Here is a 24,406-nt window from a genome sequence, read left to right on the forward strand (position 1 = left end):
TTGTCTGGAAAAGTAGGCTATAATGTGATGATATTTGCATATGTCTTATGTCAGGTTTTATATCAAGATCAAGTTTCATATTTTTGCAGTCATGTCACTGTCTTAATTCGTACTGAATGTAGAAAATGTTGAACACAATGACGTGCTGTAAATGTATTACTTTTATTTACTAAACCTGGAGCAACATATTTTAATGTGTCTGCTCATCAAATCGTTACAACCACACACTGAGCATGTGCATCTTACAAACATGGCGTTCATTGATTGGCCAGCATAGAATCTCATAAGTAATGCTTTTAACTGAAATCATATTCGATGTGAATATTACATCCCCCTTCTTATAGAAGTGTAAGGTTCTAATACAGATTATATGCACTAGTTCACTGACATCAAAGTAACTGCTCTAACATTCAATGAGCTTTCATACACTGAGGTAAATGAACAATCTGGTAAAACTATCAGAAATCACAAAATTGCCAAAAGAACTAGGCATCACATGACACAGTCACATTCTCTTTTTTTTTTTGGAAGGGCAGCGATCCGCCTACACCCTTTTACATGGTCTTACAAGTCCAAAATAGCTCTAGGCTTGATTTCACGTCCTGATTTTGTCTTGTAATTGGTGGTCAGAGGGGCAAATTCATTTGTGGTCTGTGCTGTTGTGTGGAGTCTGTGATGCGTTGTCCTCAGGATCCTTGTCAGTGTGAGTGTGATGTTCTTTAGTGGAAAGGAGGTGGCGTCTGTTTCTCCTGTATTCCTGTCCTCCTTCAGCTGAACGTATGGGATAGGAACGGTCAGTTTCAGCCGGTCTGATGACTACTGCAGGTTTCCACTGACCTTGCTTTTGAAAGCGGATGTGTTGACCTTCCTGCAGCGGCGACAGAGGTCTGGCTGACCTGTCGTAGTACGTTTTCTGCTGTTGCTGCTGGTGGACCCGCCCTGCATGAACTTCTCTCGAACTGACGACCTTTGGCTGAAGCTGCTGGTGGGTGCTGGGTAAGACTGAACGCAACCGCCTACTCATGAGCAGTTGAACAGGTGATCTGAAACAGTCAACAGGAGTGTTACGATACTCAAGGAGACTGAGATGTTATGTGGGTATAACATCGGCGAAAGCTTCAAACTCTCTGCATTTGTACTGAGGGCCGTTATCTGATACAACAGTCTCAGGTATGCCATGTCTAGCGAAGGCTGCTTTAAGTTTGTGTATTACAGCAGAGGCTGTTGTGCTGTGCAATTTGTCAAGCTCAAAATACCTGCTGTAATAGTCCACTGTGATGATGTATTGTTCATTGTTCCAGGTGAACAAATCCGTAGCAACGGTCTGCCATGCCCGATCGGCTGGCTGATCATGGGCTCCTTGGTGTTGGAAGGTCTGTGTTCGAGGCATGTGGGGCACTTTCCAACCGTTTCCTCGATATGCTTGTGTAGCAGGCTGTGCCTCTACTGAGTGTTACGTGTTCCGAAGTCTAGACCTGATGAATGGGCGGGTCACAATTAGGTGCACGTATATTGACGGTGGCAGTTCCTGGGGTTACGCGTCTACCTTTCTTCTTCCGGGGGCTTGGTCTCTGTTGTGGCGTGGCACGCAAGCTGGTCGAGCTAGCTTGTTCTCTTGAGCGGTGAACATATTCCAAGCAAGTGGTATGGCTCATTGCGGCTTGGTGCGAGTAGCTTACGGTTGAGCTAAGGTTCTACTCCAGTGCAGTGGAGCTGGTGTTTCTTTCCCTTGTCTTCGTGGGTTCTGCTACTACAGGGCAAGCGTGGATCCTGTGTGGGTCAAAGGTAAGCTCATTACTAATGCTCGCTATTGTGGTGCGATATAGCACTATTGCTAGTTAACGCATAGTTGTTTATCGGCCGGTTAGTCTGTATTTAGGTGGTGGTTATGACCTCTGGTCCATCCTTTGGCTTACTCTACTGCTAAGATAGCTGCACTTTGTGAGCCGGTAATACGCAAGCACTGCCATAGTTGATGTATTCAATAGTAATTTACATAGAGTAACTAACGTTTACATTTATAGAGACTGCATGTTTTACCGGCAAAGACGAGATTGACCACCAGGCGAGTGTCCGCTCTCACAAGGGGCTGCTGTTTTGTCTTGTTTTTGTGACATGTTTAATCAATTGATTCATCTCTCCATACTCTGGTCATCCTAGCGTGGGCTGCTAGCTTTGGTTGCTAGGGCTTGGTTGTTTACCTCACGCTTGCTGCTTATTTGCAGCTTGCTTTGTCTACAGCTGGCTTTGTTACGATGATTGCTATGTACTGCTGGTGAGAGTTTTGTATCATCTGTGTTGCTTTCTTTTCTTTTGTATTACTCCATATTTTGTGTGTGTGTGTGTGTGTGTATGTGTGGTTGTGTGTGCATATGGTCCTATGTGCCTAACTTCTGCTACCCTGTAGTGGTGGAGGACGCCTGGGGTCTTAACCGACTTGGTCCTTATAGCAGGGCTTTGGGCCTCTCCTAGCATTGTGCCACAAGCTAAGTACCCTCTTCATATCAGAGCTAATTAATAATTCATTATCTATTGGGTGGCAACTCCCCCCTTATACGCATGTAGCTGATATCTCTCTCTCCCTCCTCGACAGGAATAGCTGGCCTACACTGGTGGTTTGCAGTCTCCGGGTGGTGGTCTTCCTCACTAGCCTCCCTACTTCCACGTGGTGTGTCTGACGTTGCAGTGTCAAGTCAAGTCAAGTCAAGTCAGTTTTATTTTTAAAGCGCATTTAACATGCACATAGTGCAACCCAAAGCGCTCCAACAAACAAGACACATAACAAGACAAACGATGCTGGATGGAGCGGCGTAGTCGCCAATGTGCCCATGACATCAAGACATGACAAATACATTTAAAAAATAACAAATACAAAAAATGCTGGACGGAGCGGCGTAGTCGCCAGCGTACCCGTGACACCAAGACATATAAGACAGACAACAAAACAAATAAACAAATAAAAAAGTGAAAAAAAGAAAAGAAAATATAGCCTATTTAAAAAGGGGAAGGTGATGTTAAAATTAGTCCCATTTCCAAACCAGCTGAAAATGTCCAAGGGCAATGGTGATCCGTGAAAACTGCACAGAGTGTCTTCACAACCGATATGCCAACAAAGTTCTTTAACGATAGCAAATGATCAACCCAGTGAATTCACTGGCAGTTTGGAGATCACGTTGACGTTAGGCCTTGTAGACTACAGTCTGGAGATCACTGGAAGCACAGTCTGAAGTAGGCTAGTGGGCGATCGTGTAGATGTGCAACTCGGTGGACTTCTAACAGCGACCGTCTGTTACTCCATGAGACCGCAGCTCCCCACCGCTAGGCCAACGCTAGTCTGCAGTTGGCATGGCAGCTCGCAGGTCAGCAACAGCTCGGCGGCCATGGCAGATCCCTCGCAGAGTAACCAGCCCAGGTCCAGCCGTCCCGAGAGATCCCATCGACCAGACAGCGAAGCGCACCGTTCACGGATGGATGGAAGGATGCCAGAGGCCCAGTTAGTCTGCAGTTGGCATGGCAGCTCGCAGGTCAGCAACAGCTCGGCGGTCACGGCAGATCTCCCGCAGAGTAGCCCAGGTCCAGCTGACCCAGGTCCAGTGTCGTCACCTGGTTGCAGTGTGAGTTGTGTGTGTGTGTGAGAGTGTGTGCAAGATATTTTCTCTCTCTCTTTCTGCCTCCTGCCAGTGATCAGCCGTCAGTCCTGTCTACTTGTTCCTGCCGTATATGAGAATATCGTCCACAATCGCCATGACGCCTTGTAGATCTTCATAGGTCTTGTTCACCTTCCGCTGGAACTCGTCCTGGGCAGATTTTACTCCAAAGGGTAACCGCAGGAATCTGTACCGTTCGAACACTGTGTTGAAGCTTGTCAGCTTGGAAGACTCCTCTGTGAGCTTTATAGCCCAGTAGCCTGACTTGGCATCCATGACACTAAAGTAGCATGCTTCAGCTAACCTGGATGTGATGTCATCGAGGGTTGGTAATGGGTAGTGGGTCGTTTGATTACCTTGTTCAAGTCTTTGGGATCAAGGCATATCCTCAGCTTGCCTGTGCGTGGTTTTTCTGCTGCTACCATTGAGTTTGACCCATTCGGTTGGCTCGGTGACAACGGGCACTGCATTGGGGTCGATGTGAATGGTACAGTGGGTCCCCGTTAAGTTTGGACGGGTTCCTTCATGAATCACGCACCCCATTTTCTCAGCAGAAATGGCACAAACTGCAGTTGACACAAACAACCACAAGGTGTCACTTGGGTGCCACTACTATTTTTGATGCGACTGACTTACTGCTTCCATGACGCAGCGGGGGCACGGGAACTTAACTTGATCACGGTAGTTTAAGCTTACACTTGACAAAACATTCTAATATGAAAATGTAGATGCAATTGTTGTAAAATGGTGCAGCTCCTTTAAGAAAGCACCGTGTGCAGGGATGGAGAGAGAGAAAGCGAGAGGGGATAGGCCTACAGTATGTGTGTTAGAACTTAGCGTGTGGAAAAAGTATGTGCTGTTGAGACTGGAGCGAGTCATATTCAAAATAATGCAAAAAAAAGCAATTATCCTCATTCATTGCAACCAAAGCATGCCTGCTTGCCGACGTTCAAACGAAAAATATATCAAAGCACCTTTTGCGTTTGAATGTAGCACGAAAAAAATGTTTAAACAGCTGGACAAATGATTTAGCTAATTGATTATATAACCTGTACACCAGCAATTGTTGAACATTTACCTGTACAAGTACATTGACAGTAGCCCAGCCTAACAGCATGTTGTAGGCCTACTGTAGAAATTTCACTGAAATTGCAACCGCAACATGCCTGCTTGCCAACGTTCAAACGACAACGAAAAAGATAATAAAACAACAAGAGGGTTGAGTCTGAATGACACTGAGTTTTTAGACACTGAGTTTTTGTAGTTAAGAAATATTTTCGTATAAAAAAATGGTCATTCTTCAATCTCCTTCACTGACGCCTATGGAAAAGGCTTAACGTCCCAAAACAACGATCAATGATCATCAAATTTCTCTCTCACATTGCTCCTCATAACCATCTATAAAAAAGTGTTTTTTCTTTTCTTTTTGAGCACATCCGAATCCCAGGACATAACGCACTGGACCTTATAATAGGCTCGAGATATAATTCCAAAGGGGGCAGATAGGGGCCACTGCACTTAAAACTTAAAAAGATGAAGCTTTCCGAACTTTGAAATTGCAATCAGTGACTGGCATCGGGTGAACGAAGCTTTTCGAAGTTGAACAGGCTATTAAAAACTATTTGCGCACCTCCGTGTCACAGGAGAGACTGGGCTCTCCCTTCTATGAAAAAGACGTTAGGCTACCTGCAAACTGGCCTATGATTTCATTGCTGAGTTTGCGGCAAAGCAAGAAAATGTTTTTTTTTCCTGAGTCAGGATATGGCGAGTCAGTGCCATTTATTTGTCCAATGTTAGCCTATAGATACAGACCAGTACATCTTATCAATAGTTTGAATGTCGTGTGTGTTTCTGCTCATTGACAAATACCGTTCAGCACAATGATTCATGCCCAATTATTCCCCCTGTTAAAGTGTTCGCCTTTGTTACACTATTTGGTTTCGTGATGTAGCCTATGATAAACACCATATGGCAAAATATGTGACTCAGCTAATGTTATAGGCTATACAGTGGGCAGTGCTTCGACTTGGCCAGCTTCACTCGAGGTCCGCGCGTGGGATCACGCGGTATCACGCGACTTTAATTTGTATTTTTCCAGTGAGACGGTGCAACAACCCAAACAACCGGTAGATGGCTCAAGTGAGCAGGGTGTCTCGTAAAAAGAAATGGAGCCTGGAAAACCCTACACAGACTTCACTACAGACTTTAGCAGACTGGTTTAGAAATAATGTAATAGCCAGAAATATGCCTGCCCTGCCCTAATAAAGAAATATTTGGTTAACTGCGAGTGAATCCCGTTTGCAGCCGTAGAGACGCAGGACAAATTAAACATTCTGGTTTTCTCCGAGTGCAACGATGATAGACAGACATCATTTGGACAAAATATAGAGTATTAACCTCCGTTGCTCAGCCAAATGCCTTCCTGTTACGTCCTGTTATCACGGAGTTACAGGCGATAAACGATTTTTGATGGTCACAAGTTTACTTCATTAGCGGTTTATTTTTTTGGATTATTTAAGAGTGTTTTTCATTTAAAGGTTTGACTTCGTGCTTATTCAGTAGAGCATGTAGTGCTCTCCCCAATCCCAGACGTTCACATTGCATGTTTTTTGTAATGGATGCAACCGAGAGATGGCTATGCGTTTGACAATGAGTTGTTAACAGAACCAAGACATATAGGCCTAGCCCAGCAGCAATCTAGGGACTGATCGTTATTTATTGAAGGGGCCACCGGAGGAATTTTGAGTGCTTCAGTTGGAAGTTGCATGACCCTCTCTTGTCTGCTAGAAATTGTTCAATGACCCTCCGACAGAATTGTTAAAAAAGACATGACCCTCCCCTGCCAATTTTCTTCCGCCCGCGCCACAGCCACACACTTTGTGATAACGTTCTTAAATCAATCTTTCCCGTGAGCTTGCATGCTACCAGTCCTTCCTTTTCAAATGTGTTGCGCCTGTTTGCACAATTTCACAAATAATCATATGTGATTAATAGTATGACAAAAAATCCCTGTGCACGGGGACCGAAACAATGCATGCCAACTTTTTCCGTGTTTATCACGTATTTTAACTTTCCCCGCTGTCTTGCCGTTTTAATGTTTTCCCGTAGAATATCCCATATTTTAATACTCTCAAAACAGCCCTGCCATCGGGCCTGTCTCTGTGTTGCCCTGTTGCTACCCCTTGCCCTTCCAACGAAACAGATGTCTTCAAATCATCGTTTTCCTTGCTTGAAGGCGAACTTAGAGTGATGTTAACCTATTTAAGTTTAACGGCGCGATTGTCGTGAGAGCACGATTCATTGGCGCTTGCATGTTCGGCCTTATGTCTACGTGCGCACCTGAGGCTACTCAGCTGCAAGAGAAATAATTTCCCCTGTTTGTATGTTCACTGCAGGTTGGCCTACCATAACTTACCAACTCTGCACTGTAGACTGGCTATTTATATTTTTCTGTGAAATAAGCAAATGTATTTGTTCAACTTTATGAAGCAGAATTACGCATAGGGTACTTGGAACATAATACATTTGACAAAGGACAGATGAATGTTGCTAGTGACAAAATATTAACTTTCAGTGTTTTACGATGTCTTTGTCATGGGGAAGTGTTTTTCCCCATGCATTTATTCTAGGTTACTGTCAGTGACTGCCGTGAGAGAAGCGGGTTCCGTGTTTCGTTCATGTCAGTGACTGACGCGAGAGAAGCGGGGTCTGTGTTGTGTTGCGTTGCGTTAATTTATTTTCATTGGGCATACCGTGCCGTGCCGTCCACAGCTCTTCAGTTCTGACAAAGCCAAAATTACTCCTTTTGAAACAATGAGTGCAGGAAGCGCGTTTGTATGGTTATATTGCTTGACGGGGGGGGGGGGGGGTCCCAAGCAGCTTTCAGCTTTCAGCTTTCAGCCATAAGGCTACTTTGAGAACATTTCAATTCACCCGACACTAATATTCAAAATGTTGAAAACTATTTTGGCATAGCCTATAAAGCAGTTTAATTAAATGGAATGTTAGTTGTAAACAAACGAGTTACTTGGTGAGGCTTGGCCTCACAGATGCGCTCGTGCCTTAGATGGCAGGAAAAATCTTCACGATAGGCCTATTAACCACCTAACTAACCACCCGATTCACGTTGGCTGGGGGGGAAGGGGGGCCATCAGACAATTGTGCCCAGTTAATCCGGCCCTTCCCCAAAAAAATCACACCTTCCCACCTCTGACAGCTTAAAAGAAGTCAAGAGGACTCCTTACTCACAGACCTATTCACAAACCTGCGGTTTTGAAATCCTATGCAGCTACAGGAGCTTCCAATCGCGAGGAAGCAATTTTGCATTGTAGGCATAACTAACATGCATTAACGCCGCCAACAACAACCAAAACTAGGCTAATCATTGTCAACATGTAAATTAAATGTAACATTAGTGTGAATCAAATTAAAATGTTCTCTTTTGCAAACGTAGGCATAGTAACAGAATAATTTAATAATGTTACAAAGATACTACATCAATCCGTATGTTTCATTGGGCTACTAGGCTATTTGTTTTGCCTTGATTCATTTAGGCTAGGCCTTTTTATTCAGGGGCCGTATTCACAAAGAATTTTAAGCCTAAAAGTAGCTCTTAACTGGCGAATTTAGGAGCAACTCCTAAAAATAATGGGCGTGTCACTCCTAACTTTAGGACTCCTAATTTTTTCACAAAAAGTAATTCACGAAGCATTTTAGACCTAAATGTAGCACCTAAGTCTGGGACAGCTTAAGTCGAGAGGACTCCTAACTCACTAAGACCTATTCATAAACAGCTTTTTTGTGGCATTTTACGTTGCGATGTTTTGAAATAGCCTATGCGCAACAGGAGCTTCCAATCGCAAGGGAACAATTTTGCATTCATAAAAGGGATGCAATAACGCCACCAACAACAACCAAAACTACTCATTGTTAACATGTAAATGAAATGTAACGTTTCATTGTGAATCAAATTAAAATGTTCTCCTCTTTGCAAACATAGCCTAGGGATATGGTGACAGATTCATTTAATAATGTTGCAAAGGTAGGCTACTGCTTTAATCCATAGGCCTATGTTTCATTAGGCTACTAAGCTATTTGTTTTGCCTTACTCTTTATTCATTTAGGCTAGGCCTTTTTATTCAGTTATTAATCATCTTCCGTCCTTCGCACTACTTGTGTAGCGCACGCATTCTCCGACCTGTCACCTGTCAGTCATCATCGGAAGAGAGGTGTTTGGAATTCCCGTGTTACAATCGTCAGCCAATCAAGGTGGTCACTTCAGTCAAGCTCGTGCATGAGTAATGACGTCATCCATAGCCACGAAGACTCACTCCTAGTTTAGGAGTTGTCTGAAAGGCTTTGTGAATAACTTTTAAGAGAAAACTCCAATCTAAAATCTTTGATTTAGGAGTAGCCTACTCCTAGTAGTAAGATAAAAGCCTTTGTGAATAGCCTACGGCCCCAGTTATTCATCATCTTCCGTCCTTGTGTAGCGCACGCATTCTGAGACCTGTCACTCATCATCGTAAGGGAGGTGTTTGGAATCATGCCCGCGTTACAATCATCAGCCAATCAGCCAATCAAGGTGGTCACGCTTGCCCATTTACCCAAATTAATGGTCGAATATTACTGATGATCATTGTTATTTAAGAACATGCAGTGTGCGTAGGGTACCAAAACATCTTGCTCGTAAAAAAGCATCATAACGCACATTCTGGCGGGTCTGTTATTTACTGTAGGCTGCGCAAACCACATGCCTTTATTTTGGGCAAGCCTGCATTCATTCATTCATTCAACCTTTATTTATTCTCGGAGGGTCATTGAGGGAAGCCCTCATTTTCAATGAAGCCGAAATTACAGAAGCGAAGCAAAGCGCTCCACAAACAAGACAACATTCGAGGCCTTCTGTTGAAGAATTTTATATAAAGCCTGCGCTGACAGTAATCCTCCTGCCCCTGATAGGCCTACCACAGCTGTGGATAGTGTGGAGTGTTCAAGTAATAACACAATCCAATGTGTGTCTCAATTGTCCCCCGCTGACCACCTCACACATTTCTCTAGATTTTGCAACGAACTTACATGACACAATGCCATAAAATATGCCAGTTTTAGGACACAGAATAATGTTTGTAATGATACCAGGTAGGCCAGGTATTGTCGAAGGTGCATGGTGAAGTGAAATTCTTACTTTGGAAAACAAACATTTGCCGATATCATCGCCGATCATCAGAATATTGCAACAGATTCTGTGTTCTGGACTGTAGGTAACTTGTTAAGCCAGTGGTTCTCAAACTTTTATTTCATTCCCCACTTTGATCAAGGGGCATGACTGATGATAGTGGAGATAACGTGTTATCCCGAGGCTTTTGCAAGTCAGCATCTTCGACGGTAGTCTATTAAAAATATAAGTTTTCGATGTCCCAAACGAAGAGCCATACTTTGTTTTTAACGATCTCTATGCTACTCACAAAAATGTAGGCATGGGGACATGATGAAGTAGGTTATCCAACTGTCGTGTGTTAAATTATTGTGATTACGAGCCAGTGGTTTTCAAACATTATGCGTGACTCGGACATCTAACTAAATGCAACAGGCTCATATCGTCCTAGCATTCGCAAAATGAGGACCAGTGTTTTGTCAAATTGCAAATAGCTATTCGTTTTAACTATTTTTTTACAAAAAGCACTTCATACTATCTTAATCTTGGAATATGGGGAGGGAAGTGGCGCGTCTGCAGTCAGCCAAATATGAATGTAATTCTGCGGCATAAAGCAGATGTAATTGTTTATTGTACAGAAAAATAAAAATGACATGTCAAGCAGTCAATTGACTACATTGCAGTCAAGAAGTAGGGCAAATTAATTTACGAAACCAAAACGTGGGTCATAGTTGTCTAAGCCTCTATTGCGTAGCCTGTTAAAAACGTCGCCAGATAGTATTAAATCGGCAACAACATTGTTTTCTGCAGAAGTCTACCCAAGGCTACAGATTAATTCTGAACAGTTATTTCTCTACTGGCTCAATTATCACACCACTGTTTTGATTTGCGTAGTTGCGTTAACCCCAACACTGACAATAATGTAGACAGCAAATTTCGATTTTCGTGTAGTCAAGCCTTAAGCCATACCCAAGTAGCCTAAATCGAGGTAATGTTTAATTATGCATGATTTATTTTGTTATTGAATTCGTAGGCTGGGATTACTCTCGGCAACAATTATGTAAGGGACGGCAGGCAGAGCGATGTACAGTGGCAGAGCGACGCACAGTGGCTGAAAGTGGTACTAAAGCTTCACGCAGCTTCACGCCGCGTAATGCGCGAATGAAGTGGTCATTTGAAAGCGATGCCCACTGTACAATTGAATTTCCCCTCTTAAAGGCAAGCTGGTGTAGCTTATTAGACTAGGCTACTATTAAAATACACCGACGGTAGCCTTGGCTATGTGTAAAGTAAGCTATCGCATGATTTCATGCACGTAAGTGAAAAGGGCCTTGCATCTGTCAAGTTCGCACAGGGCCTCGCATCCCCTTGCGACGGCCCTGCAGCTCCTCCTAAGACAGCGAGGAAAAAGTTAAAATACGCGATAAACCCGGGAAAAGTTGACAGGTTTGTTTCGGTCCCGGTGATTATTTGTGAAATTGTGCAAACGACAGCCTTTTCAAGGCATTTCAAGGAAGGAGTCGTAGCATGCACGCTCCCAAATTGACCCAGTAGCCTAAGGCATCAATAAATTGTTGGGACTGGGGAGGGTCATGCGTTTTTTCTCAATCACTTTGGAGGGTCATAGAAAAATTCTTGCTGGCGAGGGAGGGTCACGTCTTTTTTGACTAACGCTCCCAAAACTCCTCCGGTAGCCCCTTAATTAAATAAATAACGAACAGTCCCTAATTGATTAATAGCCTAGGCCTACACCAGCAATTGTTGAACATTGACCTGTACAGGACATTGACAGTAGCCCAGCCTAACAAGCAAATGTTGCAAAATACATCAAAAGACGCAATTAATCAGAAATAAATAATGTAATCTGCATCGCTTTATTTAACAAACTGCAAGCAACAAGAGCATTGAGTTCGCTGTAAGGCCAAACCCAAGAGCAAAGCCTATCTGTTAAGGCAGTCGATAGGCTATATAACGAGCTGTGTGCCTGGAAAGACGATAGATGATGGCTCTGGTCATCCCATACCCTCCCCCCACTTCCTGTAGCCTACCATTATGAAGGCCTGTAGCCTAAAACGACTCGTTGCCGTTTTGTGACATTAAGCTTTTCACGTTAAGCCCCCCTCCCCCATCCCCTTCTTTCACAAGCAGTGGGGGAGCGCGGGGCACAAAGTAACACTTTTTGGTAGACAAAGGAGGGTTCTCCGCGCTTCTGTCGTTTGGCCACAATCCGTTGCAACCAGGCCAGGACAGATATTTTAGAGAGGAGAGACGCCGGTGCAGCTCAGATGTCTTCTTAATTTTCTTTATTCTTTAGTAAAAGGTGCAGAACATTATTAAACTTTGACTAACATTTCGATGTGTCGATGTTTTTGACTAACGAACATCGAAACGTTAGTCAAAGTTTAATAATGTTCTGCACCTTTTACTAATGAATAAAGAAAATTAAGAAGACATCTGAGCTGCACCGGCGTCTCTCCTTCTCTAACACTTTTTGGCTTTGGCTAAATATTTCTAAAATCATTTGAGTTTCACTAGTCACATGTTTTAACAAGCAACACTTGTTAATGAACTAATAACAGACGTGTGTCGAAAATTGACTTTATTTTCCATACGGAGAAATAACATAGTCTAACCAAGGTCAATCTTGCCAAAAAAGCCCTCAAACCTGAAAACACATGAGGCAAAAGTGCAAAACATCACAAAACTAACTAAACTAACACGCGCATATTTTTGTATTGCAATCATTGTAGCCTACAGTTGTAACAGCGCGTAACAGTCGTTTTACTCCCCAGATGCGCTCATTATAAAGAACGTTTAACGTGTCCCAAAAACAGCTATCAATTAATCACCAAACGTCTTATAAACAAGTATTGCCAGGAGCAACACCTTGCAAAAAATGATAACAATAGGCCTAGGCCTTTATATGGCTCTGCTCCTGCCTAGATTCGAACTCAGAACTGCCTGAAAGTTGCAGACCTGTTCTGGAAATACGTGCATTAACCCAGTGTTTCTCAAAGTGTGGTCCGGGGACCACTGGTGGTCCGCAAGCTATCCCAAGTGTTCCGCGAGCAGACGTGGTAAAATATGATATAGATGAGTTGTTTGCAATATTGAACCAACTTGTATGTAAATCCAAACAGTTCTGCAACACTGTCTATGTAAGATATGCCAGTTTAAATCATATGAATCCTCTGACACAATAAGCAAAGTGAAAATACAATAAGCAAGGTGGTTCAGTGAGTAGGCCTATTGTGCTGATATACTGTTGAAGTAGGTCTAATCTATTTTTTTTTAGCTAGGTGGTCCATGCATTTTTTATTGGTTAAGTGGTCCTCCATCTGAAAAAGTTTGAGAAACACTGCATTAACCCACTCGACCGTCAGACAACGCTATCTGCTTCGAGTAGGCCTATTGGGTAGGACTGTAGCCTACACTGGTTGCTGTGGCACAGTCTTGAGTGACCGAATTCGTTTTTCTTTGTCATATGAATGCTGTAATTTTGTTAACATTACTGTTAAGGAGATACTGCAAAGTCTATATTTCAACCTCGTTAGTGTAGTAAAAAAAATCAGAACTATTCACAAGGTTTCTGGGCAGCATATTTATGTTCTGTTAGCAAGCGAACTTCTCATGACTACCGACAAAGTAGCCTACTGCCAGCTGACGAAGCTCTCATTTTAAAACATTACTGAGAGACAGACACTGTACAATCAAGAAATCTTGCCACTGAATCCAAAACTATGTTTAACATTATGTACAAGGCTTAGGCTACAGTGGACTAGCATGTTGCAGGGGCTGCTAAAAACACAGAGAAACGCACTGAAAACTCGGCCAATCACAGCCCTTGCTGTCGAATGCGCCGTCTGGTTCGACCGTGGAACTCCACAGCGGACTATGCTGCCCCCAAGCGGCTGCAGTTGTACTTACATTTCACCATTCACCATGATCGTGAATGAAGTGTCAATTTTTAACTGGGACCCACTGTACATTCACCAGGGAAAAGTCCTATTCCTTTAAAAACGTCCGCAAACTCCTCCATTATAGACACCTCTTGTTCAGCGGACACAGAGAGAATGAGCTTGATCAATCCAAAATCCAGGCATGCTTGTAATCCTAGCACTGGTGGTGCATGTGTGTCTACAACATAAAACTTCAGCATCAACTGAATGTCCCTGTATTGGCATTTCATGTTGTACTTACAACAAGCTGCTCTCCACCATAGCCATAAAGCGGGCGCATTGAGGGTTGTAGCATATTCTGTATTCCCAATCCCTTGAAAGCACGTGTGAGAATGACATCAGCTGAGGCCCAGGTGTCCAATTTGAATTTGACCATGTTTTGATTTGGTCCCACTTGTAAATTTGCAAAAGCCTGTTCGGTACCTTGAGAACTATTTCCCTCTGTTACTGCATCAATAAACAAATCTTCACCGTCTGTGTATTCGTCTGGTTCATTTTCACTCACTGCATGGACTCCTTTTCCTTGCTTGGAACGACATACTTTTGCAAAATGGTTCCACTTGTTGCATATGTTACGGGTCCAAGAATGACACTGTGGTCTGGTGTAACACATTTAATTAAAAGTCTGTTGGGAATACAAAAAGATGTGACAGTTCATCAGCGCACTTCTACACACGTAACTTACTTGACAACTCTTGTTCTGTCCTCAGCTATTTACACATTACTATTACTAAGTATCACAACCTTTAGTTCATGTATAACCCAATCACACATTGGGTTTCAGAAGAACATTGTAACATATACTGTATTTTAAATATGCAATTAAATTCCATGTCTCGCATAAGCAGTAATAATGTAACATATTATACAATTATACCACCAACAAGTGAGTATACTATGTGTATGTAGCAGAAATCATCTAACATCTAAGTTATTCATCCATTGATACCCTCTCTCATAAGCAGTAGACATGTAACAGGTAAGTATTACAGATGTGTATGTAACAGTAATCATATAACTATTCATCAAATGACAATCTCTCTAATAAGCAGAAACCATGTAACAGGTAAGTATTTACTATGTCTAACTTATGTTGCAGTAAGCATATATAACAGCTATTTACCCAATGACAATCTCTCTCATAGACTGTAAAATGTAACCGGTAAGTCTTTGTGAAGATGTGTGTGTGTGTGTGTCATGTCTTAATGCGTTCCTTCAGAACCACATAGAGTGTAACATAGCAATAACCTCTATAGTAATGCAATAACCTCTATCGCGATTAGCGTTAGCTAGTAATGCAATAACATCTATCGTGATTAGCGTTAGCTAACATACATTCACTCATTGGGACTGACGCTGACACAAACTTGGAGCTAATACACAAAATGATATCTACAGTATTCACTTTTAGCCTATTTTTCATAACAGTAAACCTCATACATTACATACACAGCCTTCATTTTTTAACTGTATTATTCCTCTAGCTGACAAGCTTTCGTATAATGTAACAAACATACTTAGTGGCTTTGCCGATAACCGTTAATTGACCGCGCGCCACTGTACCAGAAGAAGCTAGTTAAAACTCACAAGAAAACTCATTGTTGTAGAGGGTTAACATTACAACTGTTTACTAATTTCAAGATTCTGTTTTAAGTGTATTTACCTGTTGGGAATACAAAAAGATGTGACAGTTCATCAGCGCACTTCTACACATGTAACTTACTTGACAACTCTTGTTCTGTCGTCAGCTATTTACCAGTAGTTGCCTGTGTGTATTACAGAGAGCGCCATCTGCTGGAGAGTTTACTCTTAACAGGGATGAATATCACAATGAGAGGTCTACAGAATCAGTGGTAGTGTTCCAAGTCAAAAAAATTAAATGGGGTTCAGTCTTTTCTGTTTTCTCAAATCACCCTATGCCACACATATCATGCACTGTTTCCCTTTTGCCGGGCAGCTGTTCGCGTCGTGTGCCTTATTTCCACAGTAGCCGCAGGTTTTAGCGCGACCACGGAAGTCGGCTGGCTTGTGTGCGTCATCGGATTGTCCTTTTGTTCTCTCTTGGCGTGCTCTCCAAGCACCTTTGTTGTGATACTGCTTGCCAATTGCATGAACCGCCTGTTCATGTGAACTGTTGCTGCCATCTATTGTCTTAAATTGCACTTGTGCTATTTCATAAGACCTAGCAATGTCTATTGCTTTATCGAGTGTCAAATCAGATCCGACATTAAGTAGCTTTTCACGAACTTTAGGCGAATGAATGCCGAACACTACCCGATCCCTTATCATCTCTTCACCGTTAGCATATCCACAGTCCTTCACAAGCAGCTTCAATTCTTTGACAAACTGCTCAAAAGGCTCGCTAGGTCCCTGTATCTTCTCATGGAGTTTGTAGCGTGCGAAAATGACATTGGACTTTGGCATTACGTATGCTTCAAAACGTTCATAGTATGACTTCAAAACTTTTGCTTCTGCCTCCGTTTAATGTCCATGTATTATAGATATCTCTACCTTTTTCTCCGACCCACAAAAGAAGATAGCTGCACTTCTCGTCTTCTGGTTTTGTGGTGGATTTCTATGACTTAACGGATGCATGTATGGTTTTTATAAACTTTGATATTACTGCAATTATTATGAGACTTCAAGGCCTGTACACAATTTAAACAGACCAGACCAGCAGTCAAGGAGTGGGGTGAGGGAGTTCACAGTGACACCTGGCTGGATGGTCGAGGGGGTGAAGGAGTTCACAGTGACACCTGGCTAGATGGTCGAGGTGAAGGAGTTCACAGTGAACTAGATGGCCGAGAGCGAGAGGATGATGTAATTGGATGATGTAATGGTGGTAACAGCAAGGCCAAGTAACAGGTGGCAAGATAAGAAGCCCTGTTACAACTGGAAAAAAACAGAATCTGGGAAAAAAACCCAGAAGAAGACAGTTTTGCATATAATTTATGCATGATGAGACAATGGGTTCCAACAATAGTCGTAACCTTGGTGGATGCTGATAGGCCAGCAGGTATCTTTCGAGGGTGGCGAGAGGGCCCAACTCCAAGGTTAAGGAGTATAAAAGATAGGTCGCAGCCACCTGTTAGTCAGATCTCATCGGGGGCGCCAGCTGATGACATCTCACATCACCCTATTGCTTGACACCTGGTCTGGACATCGTTTAGGCTGGACTGTCACTGCAATACGGTGAATAAAGATCAACAGTCTTCAGAGATCTCCTGTCTGCATTGTCTCCTTCGGACGCTTTGTTCCAGAGTGCTAATTAGTAAGTAGTTAAGTGATAAATTATTCAGTGGATTCGGAAGTGGACCGGTTTTTCCACGACAGTTTCTTCTTATATGGACCGGTAAACATCAATTCCACGTGCAAGTTTAAACTTGCGCCATGCTACGGGCAGGTTGATAGCATCCCAATCCATATGAGGTGAAGGAACTCCAGAGACGTCCATTCTGTTCGAGTTGTCTTCACTCTTTCACTCTGACACCATGTCTTAATTCGTACTGAATGTAGAGAATGTTGAACACACTGACGTGCTGTAAATGTATTACTTTTATTCACTAAACCTGGAGCAACATATTTTAACGTGTCTCTGCTCATCGAATCGTTACAACCACACACTGAGCATGCGCATCTTACAAACATGGCGTTCATTGATTGGCCAACATAGAATCTCATAAGTAATGCTTTTAACTGAAATTATATTCGATGTGAATATTACAGTCACTATGAAGCATGCCAGTAGAAATATATATATTCATATTGTCTGGAATCTGGCAATGTGGGGCAGCTGCGGCCTACTGGTTAGGGCTTTGGACTTGTAAACGGAGGGTTGCCGGTTCGAACCTCAACCTGTAGGAACGGCTGAAGTGCCCTTGAGCAAAGTACCTAACCCCTCCTCACTTTCTGAGCACCGCTGTAGCAGGCAGCTTGCTGCGTCCGGATTAGTGTGTGCTTCACCTCACTGTGTGTTCACTGTATCCTGAGTGTGTTTCACTAATTCACAGTGTGGGATAAATGCAGAGACCAATTTTCCCTCACGGGATCAAAAGAGTGTATATACTTATATGTAATGATGGTGGGATACTCTATACTCTATGGCAAAGCAATTTACAAAAATGTAGGCTATGTACTGACATAAATAGTTTACTTTAAAATATGTTCGGCCCAAAGTTGGAGACTATGCATACATTTGCTGCAGTTTCAAAACCAGATTACTCTGGAACCGCTTATTCTACATTCATGCTTTTATATCCTCTTATTCGGTAAGGTCTACTGTTTATTGCGATATACGGTTTGCCATGTGTTGAGTGAAGAATTTGTGATATTTCACAGAGAGCAATAGGTGTGTTAGCCTGGCTAACACCAGACCTCATCTCACTGAGATGGGGTCTGGGAACTATACATTAATTTTCTCGTATTTGAGACGTGGTTTAGAAATGCCCAGAGCCGGTTATTGGGCGCTACGAATGTCTATCAAATGCGCCTGTACATAGTTCATAACCGCTTCGTCTTGCTGTCCCCCCTCTGTTCTGTGATTGGTTCCTTCGTTGAGGTGAAAATCAGGTCCATCGAATCCAGGCTGCCTAGCAGCGTAAATAAAATTGCGCGCGTAAGGCAGCATGGGGAAACCCAGGCTATAGGTGTGTAGAACTGTGTGCAGAATGCAATGATTCAATTTCATTTAAGTTCAATATTAATTTTCTCGCGAACGATTTATGATAATAATAATACATTTTATTTGTTACATAGCGCCTTTCAAAGCACCCAAGGTCGCTTTACACACTAGACATTTACGCATAAGACAAAAGATGCCGGACGGAGCGGCGTATTCGCCAGCGTTCCCGTGACATCAAGACAAACAAACAAATTTATAAAATAACAATTGACGCACAAGACAAAAGATGCCTGATGGAGCGGCGTAATCGCCAGCGTACCCGAGACACCTAACGGTAGACATACAAGACAGACAACAAACAAAAATTAACAAGTAATAAAATAAATAAATAAGAAATTAAAATAAAAAAGTCTGTGTTAACTTAGTCCAACGGCAATGATATGGCATAGCTACAGTTGTGTCTTCAGACCAACCCGGAGGATTTAACCTTAACAGGCCTTCAGTAAGTGACGTTAGTAGGCCCTACTTGTAACAGTTAGACTGCAGTCTAGATCACTGGAAGCATAAGCAAAGATCCTTGATGCTCCGCTTTAACCCTCTCTGGCATAACTGTCTGAAGTCGTGGGCGATCTTGCAGATCAGCAACTCGGTGGACTTATGACAGCGACAGTTTGATGCTCCGAGAGATTGCAGTTCTTCAACGTAGTTTCAAACGTTAGCAGCTAGAAGCTAGTCTGCACAATCCAGACTCCAGGCAAGGCAGATGGCAGCTCGCAGGTCTGCAGCAGCTCGGCGGCCGCGGTAGATCTTTCGCAGAGTAGCATAGGTCCAGCTGTCCCGAGAAATCTCCTCGACCAGACAGTGAAGTGCAGCACCGCTTACGGATGGATGGATGGATGGATGGGTCCAGGGCAAAAGCTAACATTAGCCATAGCAAGCTCCCAATGGACCAACGTTAACAACATCAGTAACGTTAAAAGGGACTAAGAATAACACGAAAGCTATCAAAAATAATGTAAATAAAGAGAGAATACATTTAACTACACAAATCAATACAAAAAATGAACATGACATTACATAAAATTACGAACATTACATAAAAACAAACAAAAACATGATGCCAGACGGAGCAGCGTGTCTCGCCAGCGTCCCCGTAACCTAGCAACTAGATTTATCACAGCAACTTGCTAATATAATTGGAAAGCTTAGATTCCACTTTTTCAAATGATATGCTGTGTGATATGGGTATGACGAGAACTCTGCGAGAATATATAGCTAACCTGGACTTGAGATTTTACTGGGGCACAGTAAACTGAATATTTTGGCTATCCAATGCATGGGGTGTTGCTTAGGTGTAGCCTAGCCTACTAAGGCTACATCAGAATAGGATTGGCAACTTTCTGATATGAAAATAAGGAACCCGGGGGTGAAGGGGGTGGGGTCAGTTCAATACGAAACACAACGGAACGGTTTTAAGAATGTATGGGCTGCAGGCTTGTCATTGGGCTTGTAATTGCCTAAAACGTACCTTTCAAAACAACAAGACAACAATTTCAAGATGACATTGCTGGCTGTTGTGGTTTTACAGTATGCAAGTAAATGTCATGACATTACTGATCAGTGAAGATTTTGCAGTGGCGCTCAAAATCCAGCGGCGGTGCCGCGCCACTGCTGAATACATTGTAGGGCAGGGGTAGGCAAACTACGGCCCGCCAAGCACTTTAATCCGGTCCGCTGAGCATTTAATTAGGTTATCAGGCTGCTCACTATTTTTTTCCTGCGATACACAACGTTGTGGTTACCTTTACGGCAAACTGGTTTTCACTCTTCTTAAAGAACGTTTACAATGTCAATGTCAAAACATCATGTTACATCATGTGGCATCACCAGAAAAATGAGGGCATTGCTAATCTTGGGGTGGCACACCAAAACTGGGGTGGGGGTGGGGGGCGTTAAATGAGTCTGACTGAGTCCAGGGCTTTAAATGAGCAAGCAGTAGCATTTCTATAAATCACATCACCATAGTCTAGAACTGACATAAAAACTGCTTCATTTTTTTTCCAGGCCCTAATTTGACTTAAACCGCTTATCGTAGAAACTTGGTTCAAACTTCGACAGGTACAGTAGCTCTTGAACCAAATTTTGGTTCTATGACTTTTCATATTTCTATGACTTTTACTTTTTGAGATATTAAATAAAAACTAAACTCCATGGGTTTGTTCGAAAAGTTCACTCGTTCACTATATAGTGCACTACTGTATATAGTGAATCAGCCATTTTGTAGTGTTGTTCGAAATCCAACTGAAAATTTAGTTCACTACATTCGTCCCCTACAAAATCGTCGCGCGACATGCCTAAATGTAGGGTACAGAGGCTGTACACTACCTAGACCATAATGCATTGCGGGCCATCCCGATTCCCGCGAAACTCAAAACAGCCGTCTGTAGCCTGACAGCTGACCTGCAGCTGATATCGCCAGCCCAGCTGAGAAGATGGACGCTATGATCTACAAATGTAAGTGATGTTTTGTTGTTGGTGGTTAATATAATGTTATGATAATGAATCCATTCCCGTGTAATCAGTTGAGTCAGAATTTAGTCATCGCAATATATTTTCAATTAACATTACGTTAACGTTACGTTAAGGCAAAGGACGTGTATGTTAACGTTAATGGTAACACTACCTCAGTTCGTTTGACGTTGACATAAGATTTTTGCATAAAGTTAGCTGAAAATACTGTCTTAACCCCACATGTAATTGTAATGTCACAACAACTTTATCATCCTATAAGCTATCGTTAGCTATATTTTGAGTTATTATTAAGAGTTTAGTTGACAACGTATGAATGAACACGTAACACGTAACTTTGTAATGTTACAATGTAGGCTAACTTACAGGCATAGCAAGGGCTTGTCATTGCACTGGTGCTACAGAGATTGATAGTTTTGTAGCACAATCACTGAAACAAAGTGGCATTTAGAGCAAGGTAAACAAAGTTAGAACCGTTAAGGAGATAACAACCTACATTTAAATATATATTTAAATACATGTGTTTGTGCTCAGGGACTGATGAGGACGTTGACCGCCTCATCAAGCTGAGGAAGAGTAAGGAGAGGCTCTTCTCTGGCAAAAGAAATGCTGCCCAGCATGGATGGGAGTAAGTTGTCGCAGTTGTTGTAAATAGAAACATGACATACATAATTAAAACTACAAAAAGATAAGAATTTAACCAAGTGATATTCATGTGAAATGATAGTAAAAATGTTGTTGTAGGGTTATCCTGAAGGAGATGGGGCTGGAGGCAGTGGTCTCCCCTGCTAGGGCAGGGGAAAAGTGGGAGAACCTAAAGAAAACATACAAAGTATGTAGTTTGTGGCAATGCCAAGGTTTTCATTTAAGAGTCATTTAAAAAAAAGAATAATTTTCTTATCCTGATTAATAACATTTAACCTGTATAAGAAAGACATGCATATGCCGACGGTAATGTAATGATTAAGGAGCAGGGCTAGCATTCAGTAGCCTGCAAAGTTGCAGGTTCAATTCCCTAACTGTGACCACATTGACTGTTTCAGGAGCTCAAAAAGCCCCCCACAGGTGTGAGCACCGAGTCAGGGGAAACCACTGCAGGCACCTGGAAGTGGTACAGCCTTATGGATGAGGCGATGGGAGGAAAACCCTCCATCAGCCCCCCCAGTCCTCATCACATCCGCAGGGGGTGACCACTTCAGTGAGTCTGCAGTGGCTTCCCCTGAGCCGAGAGATGAGGAAGAAGAGGAGGGCGAGAAAGAGACCCAGAGGAAGAGGACAGGGAAGAGAAAGGTGGACCCTGTCCTGGACTTCCTCGAGAGGGATGCAGAGAGAGCGGAGGAGAGGGCCAGAAGGGACGAGGAGCGGGAGGGCAGGCTCCTCAGTATCCTGGAGAGGCTTGTGGAAAAGCTGTAATATTGTTTGTATTTTACTATTATTTATTTTGTGTTTTATTTTTTAATTAATAAATTATTATCTTCAATTACATTTTCAGTATAGATTTTTATACATTGGCTTTGCATAAAGTAGAAACAGTGTTCCATACACTCAAAGCACATTGGGGTAAAAATGTATGTTTTAATTTAGATGTAATCATGCCCTTCTGGAGCAACAGCCTGGATTTGACCCATCACAGCAGCTGCAGCCTCCTCACTTCCTCCCCACTAGGATCCAGCTGCTGTTGGTGAGGCTGATCCTGGTTGTCATCCCTCACTATGACCACCTCCTCCAAGGGCAAGTCGTCCAAATTCATAGCGATGTTGATGCTATCACCACTGGAGCAAAGGTGGGCTTCACCTCCAGGGCCTTGTAAAATATTGTCCTCCAACGCGTTTTTAAGATGCCAAAGGCCCGCTCAATTATAGAACGGCCCTTGGCGTGATGGTAATTAAACCGCCATTCTATTGGTCTCACCACTGGTTCCCGGTATGGGGTGATCAGTGATGGTGTACAGGGGTACCCGCCGTCCCCAAGGAGAAGGTAACCCTGTGGCGGTAAAGTCTGTCCGCAAAAATAGGGCTGTTCCTGTACACACGGGCATCGTGGACTGACCCTGGGTAGCCAACACAAATGTCCAGGAACAGCCCCTTGTGGTTGCATACAACCTGCATCTGCACTGAAAAAAAAAGTTTTCTATTTAAATAACATGATTGGTCTTGTGATGGAGGCTTGATGCGAATTTGGCAGCCATCAATGCTTCCCACAACCTTTGAAAAGGCTGGGGAACGTGCCAGCTGCGCAAATCCAGCGCCGATGGTGTCCAGCTCCATGACATGGGGGAAGGATATGATTCTTTGCTTGAGCCCAAGGATTTTTGACACCCTGTGGACTATATCATGTATAGTGCTGCGTGGCATGGCAAAGGCCCGTGACACCACTCTGTATGCGGTGGGACTGGCGAGCCAGAACAGAAATACTAGGACCTCTAGTTCAAGGCCCCAGCCAGAATACCACCAGTCGTCAGTGCGCAAGAGCGCAATCAGCCTCATTATTGTTGGACGGCCAAGGCGAAAATCTTCCTTCAGGTCAGAGGTCCCGTCCAAAAACATCTGTAGCAGGGGCATATGTTCATTTCTGACACAGTATCTTGCAGGCTCCGGCTGTAAAGGGCACCAAATAAAGTGTCACTACTAAACTACTAAGTGTGTTTTATTTTTGTAGTTTTTAAGTTGTCATAGTGAACTACTTAAACAAGAAGTAAGATGGTAATGTTTTATGTACAACACTTGAAATATAAAAGTTGTCGACACCTCATTGCATGGCAATTTAAAATATATTTGCTGCAAGCCAATTATGTGAAAGGTTACTTGGTTCCCCACGTCAAGAGGAGGATCATGAGAAATAAGTGAGAATTCTGCAATATATTAGCAATATAAAAGATTTGTTTTCACTTCTGAAAGGCAAAGTCTGTTAGTTGTGGGATAACACTTTACGAACACGTTTGCCTAACTGTTGTTCCTATGGCTCCACCTTGTGGATATTTTAAAAAGAGGTGTATGCCTAACGTTATCGTTAAACCAACTTCACTGCAAGACAGATCCCTAGCTCGTGAGATATTACTGTAACCGTAGCCTAATACTAACGTAACAGTTTTGTTTTTATCGGGGTTTTTTTTTTACAAATCAAACTCAGAATTGACAAAGGGTGTCGACAGACTTTCTAAAGAATAAGCAGTATTAAGCTATATTGAATTAAATCGTCCAGCCAAGAAGGGCGCTAGCATTAACAGTAACGCCGCTAGTAATAAATGTGATATTTACCCTTGCCATTTCGTTGACATTATGTCTGGCGAGCAAAATACGGAGACGTCTCACCCTTGCCGTGTTATTTCGCCTTCTTAACCTGAGCACCAACACTTTAACCAACAGAGTCACAACTAAGGCCTGAATCGGATCCATTTCTTAAACACTCACTGTATCGATGTTAGCTCACGTTAGTCAAGACAAGATGCTATACATTCACGAGAGCCTATGGAAGTTTTAAAAACGTTTAACGG

General features: G+C 42.8%; 1 protein-coding gene across 1 annotated transcript in view; it reads right to left on the reverse strand.

The window, feature by feature from the left end:
• The window catches only part of ptchd4 (patched domain containing 4), a 56,130-nt gene extending 41,662 nt beyond the window's left edge, over positions 1–14,468 (reverse strand). The window contains exon 1 of the mRNA XM_042096316.1: positions 14,005–14,468. Coding sequence (XP_041952250.1) covers positions 14,005–14,376 — 372 coding nt within the window. The 5' untranslated portion in view covers positions 14,377–14,468. The remainder of the gene's footprint in view (positions 1–14,004) is intronic.
• Between the last annotated feature and the right edge of the window lie 9,938 nt (positions 14,469–24,406).

The sequence above is a fragment of the Alosa sapidissima genome, chromosome 6 (assembly GCF_018492685.1).
Source record: "Alosa sapidissima isolate fAloSap1 chromosome 6, fAloSap1.pri, whole genome shotgun sequence".
Classification (NCBI taxonomy): domain Eukaryota; kingdom Metazoa; phylum Chordata; class Actinopteri; order Clupeiformes; family Clupeidae; genus Alosa; species Alosa sapidissima.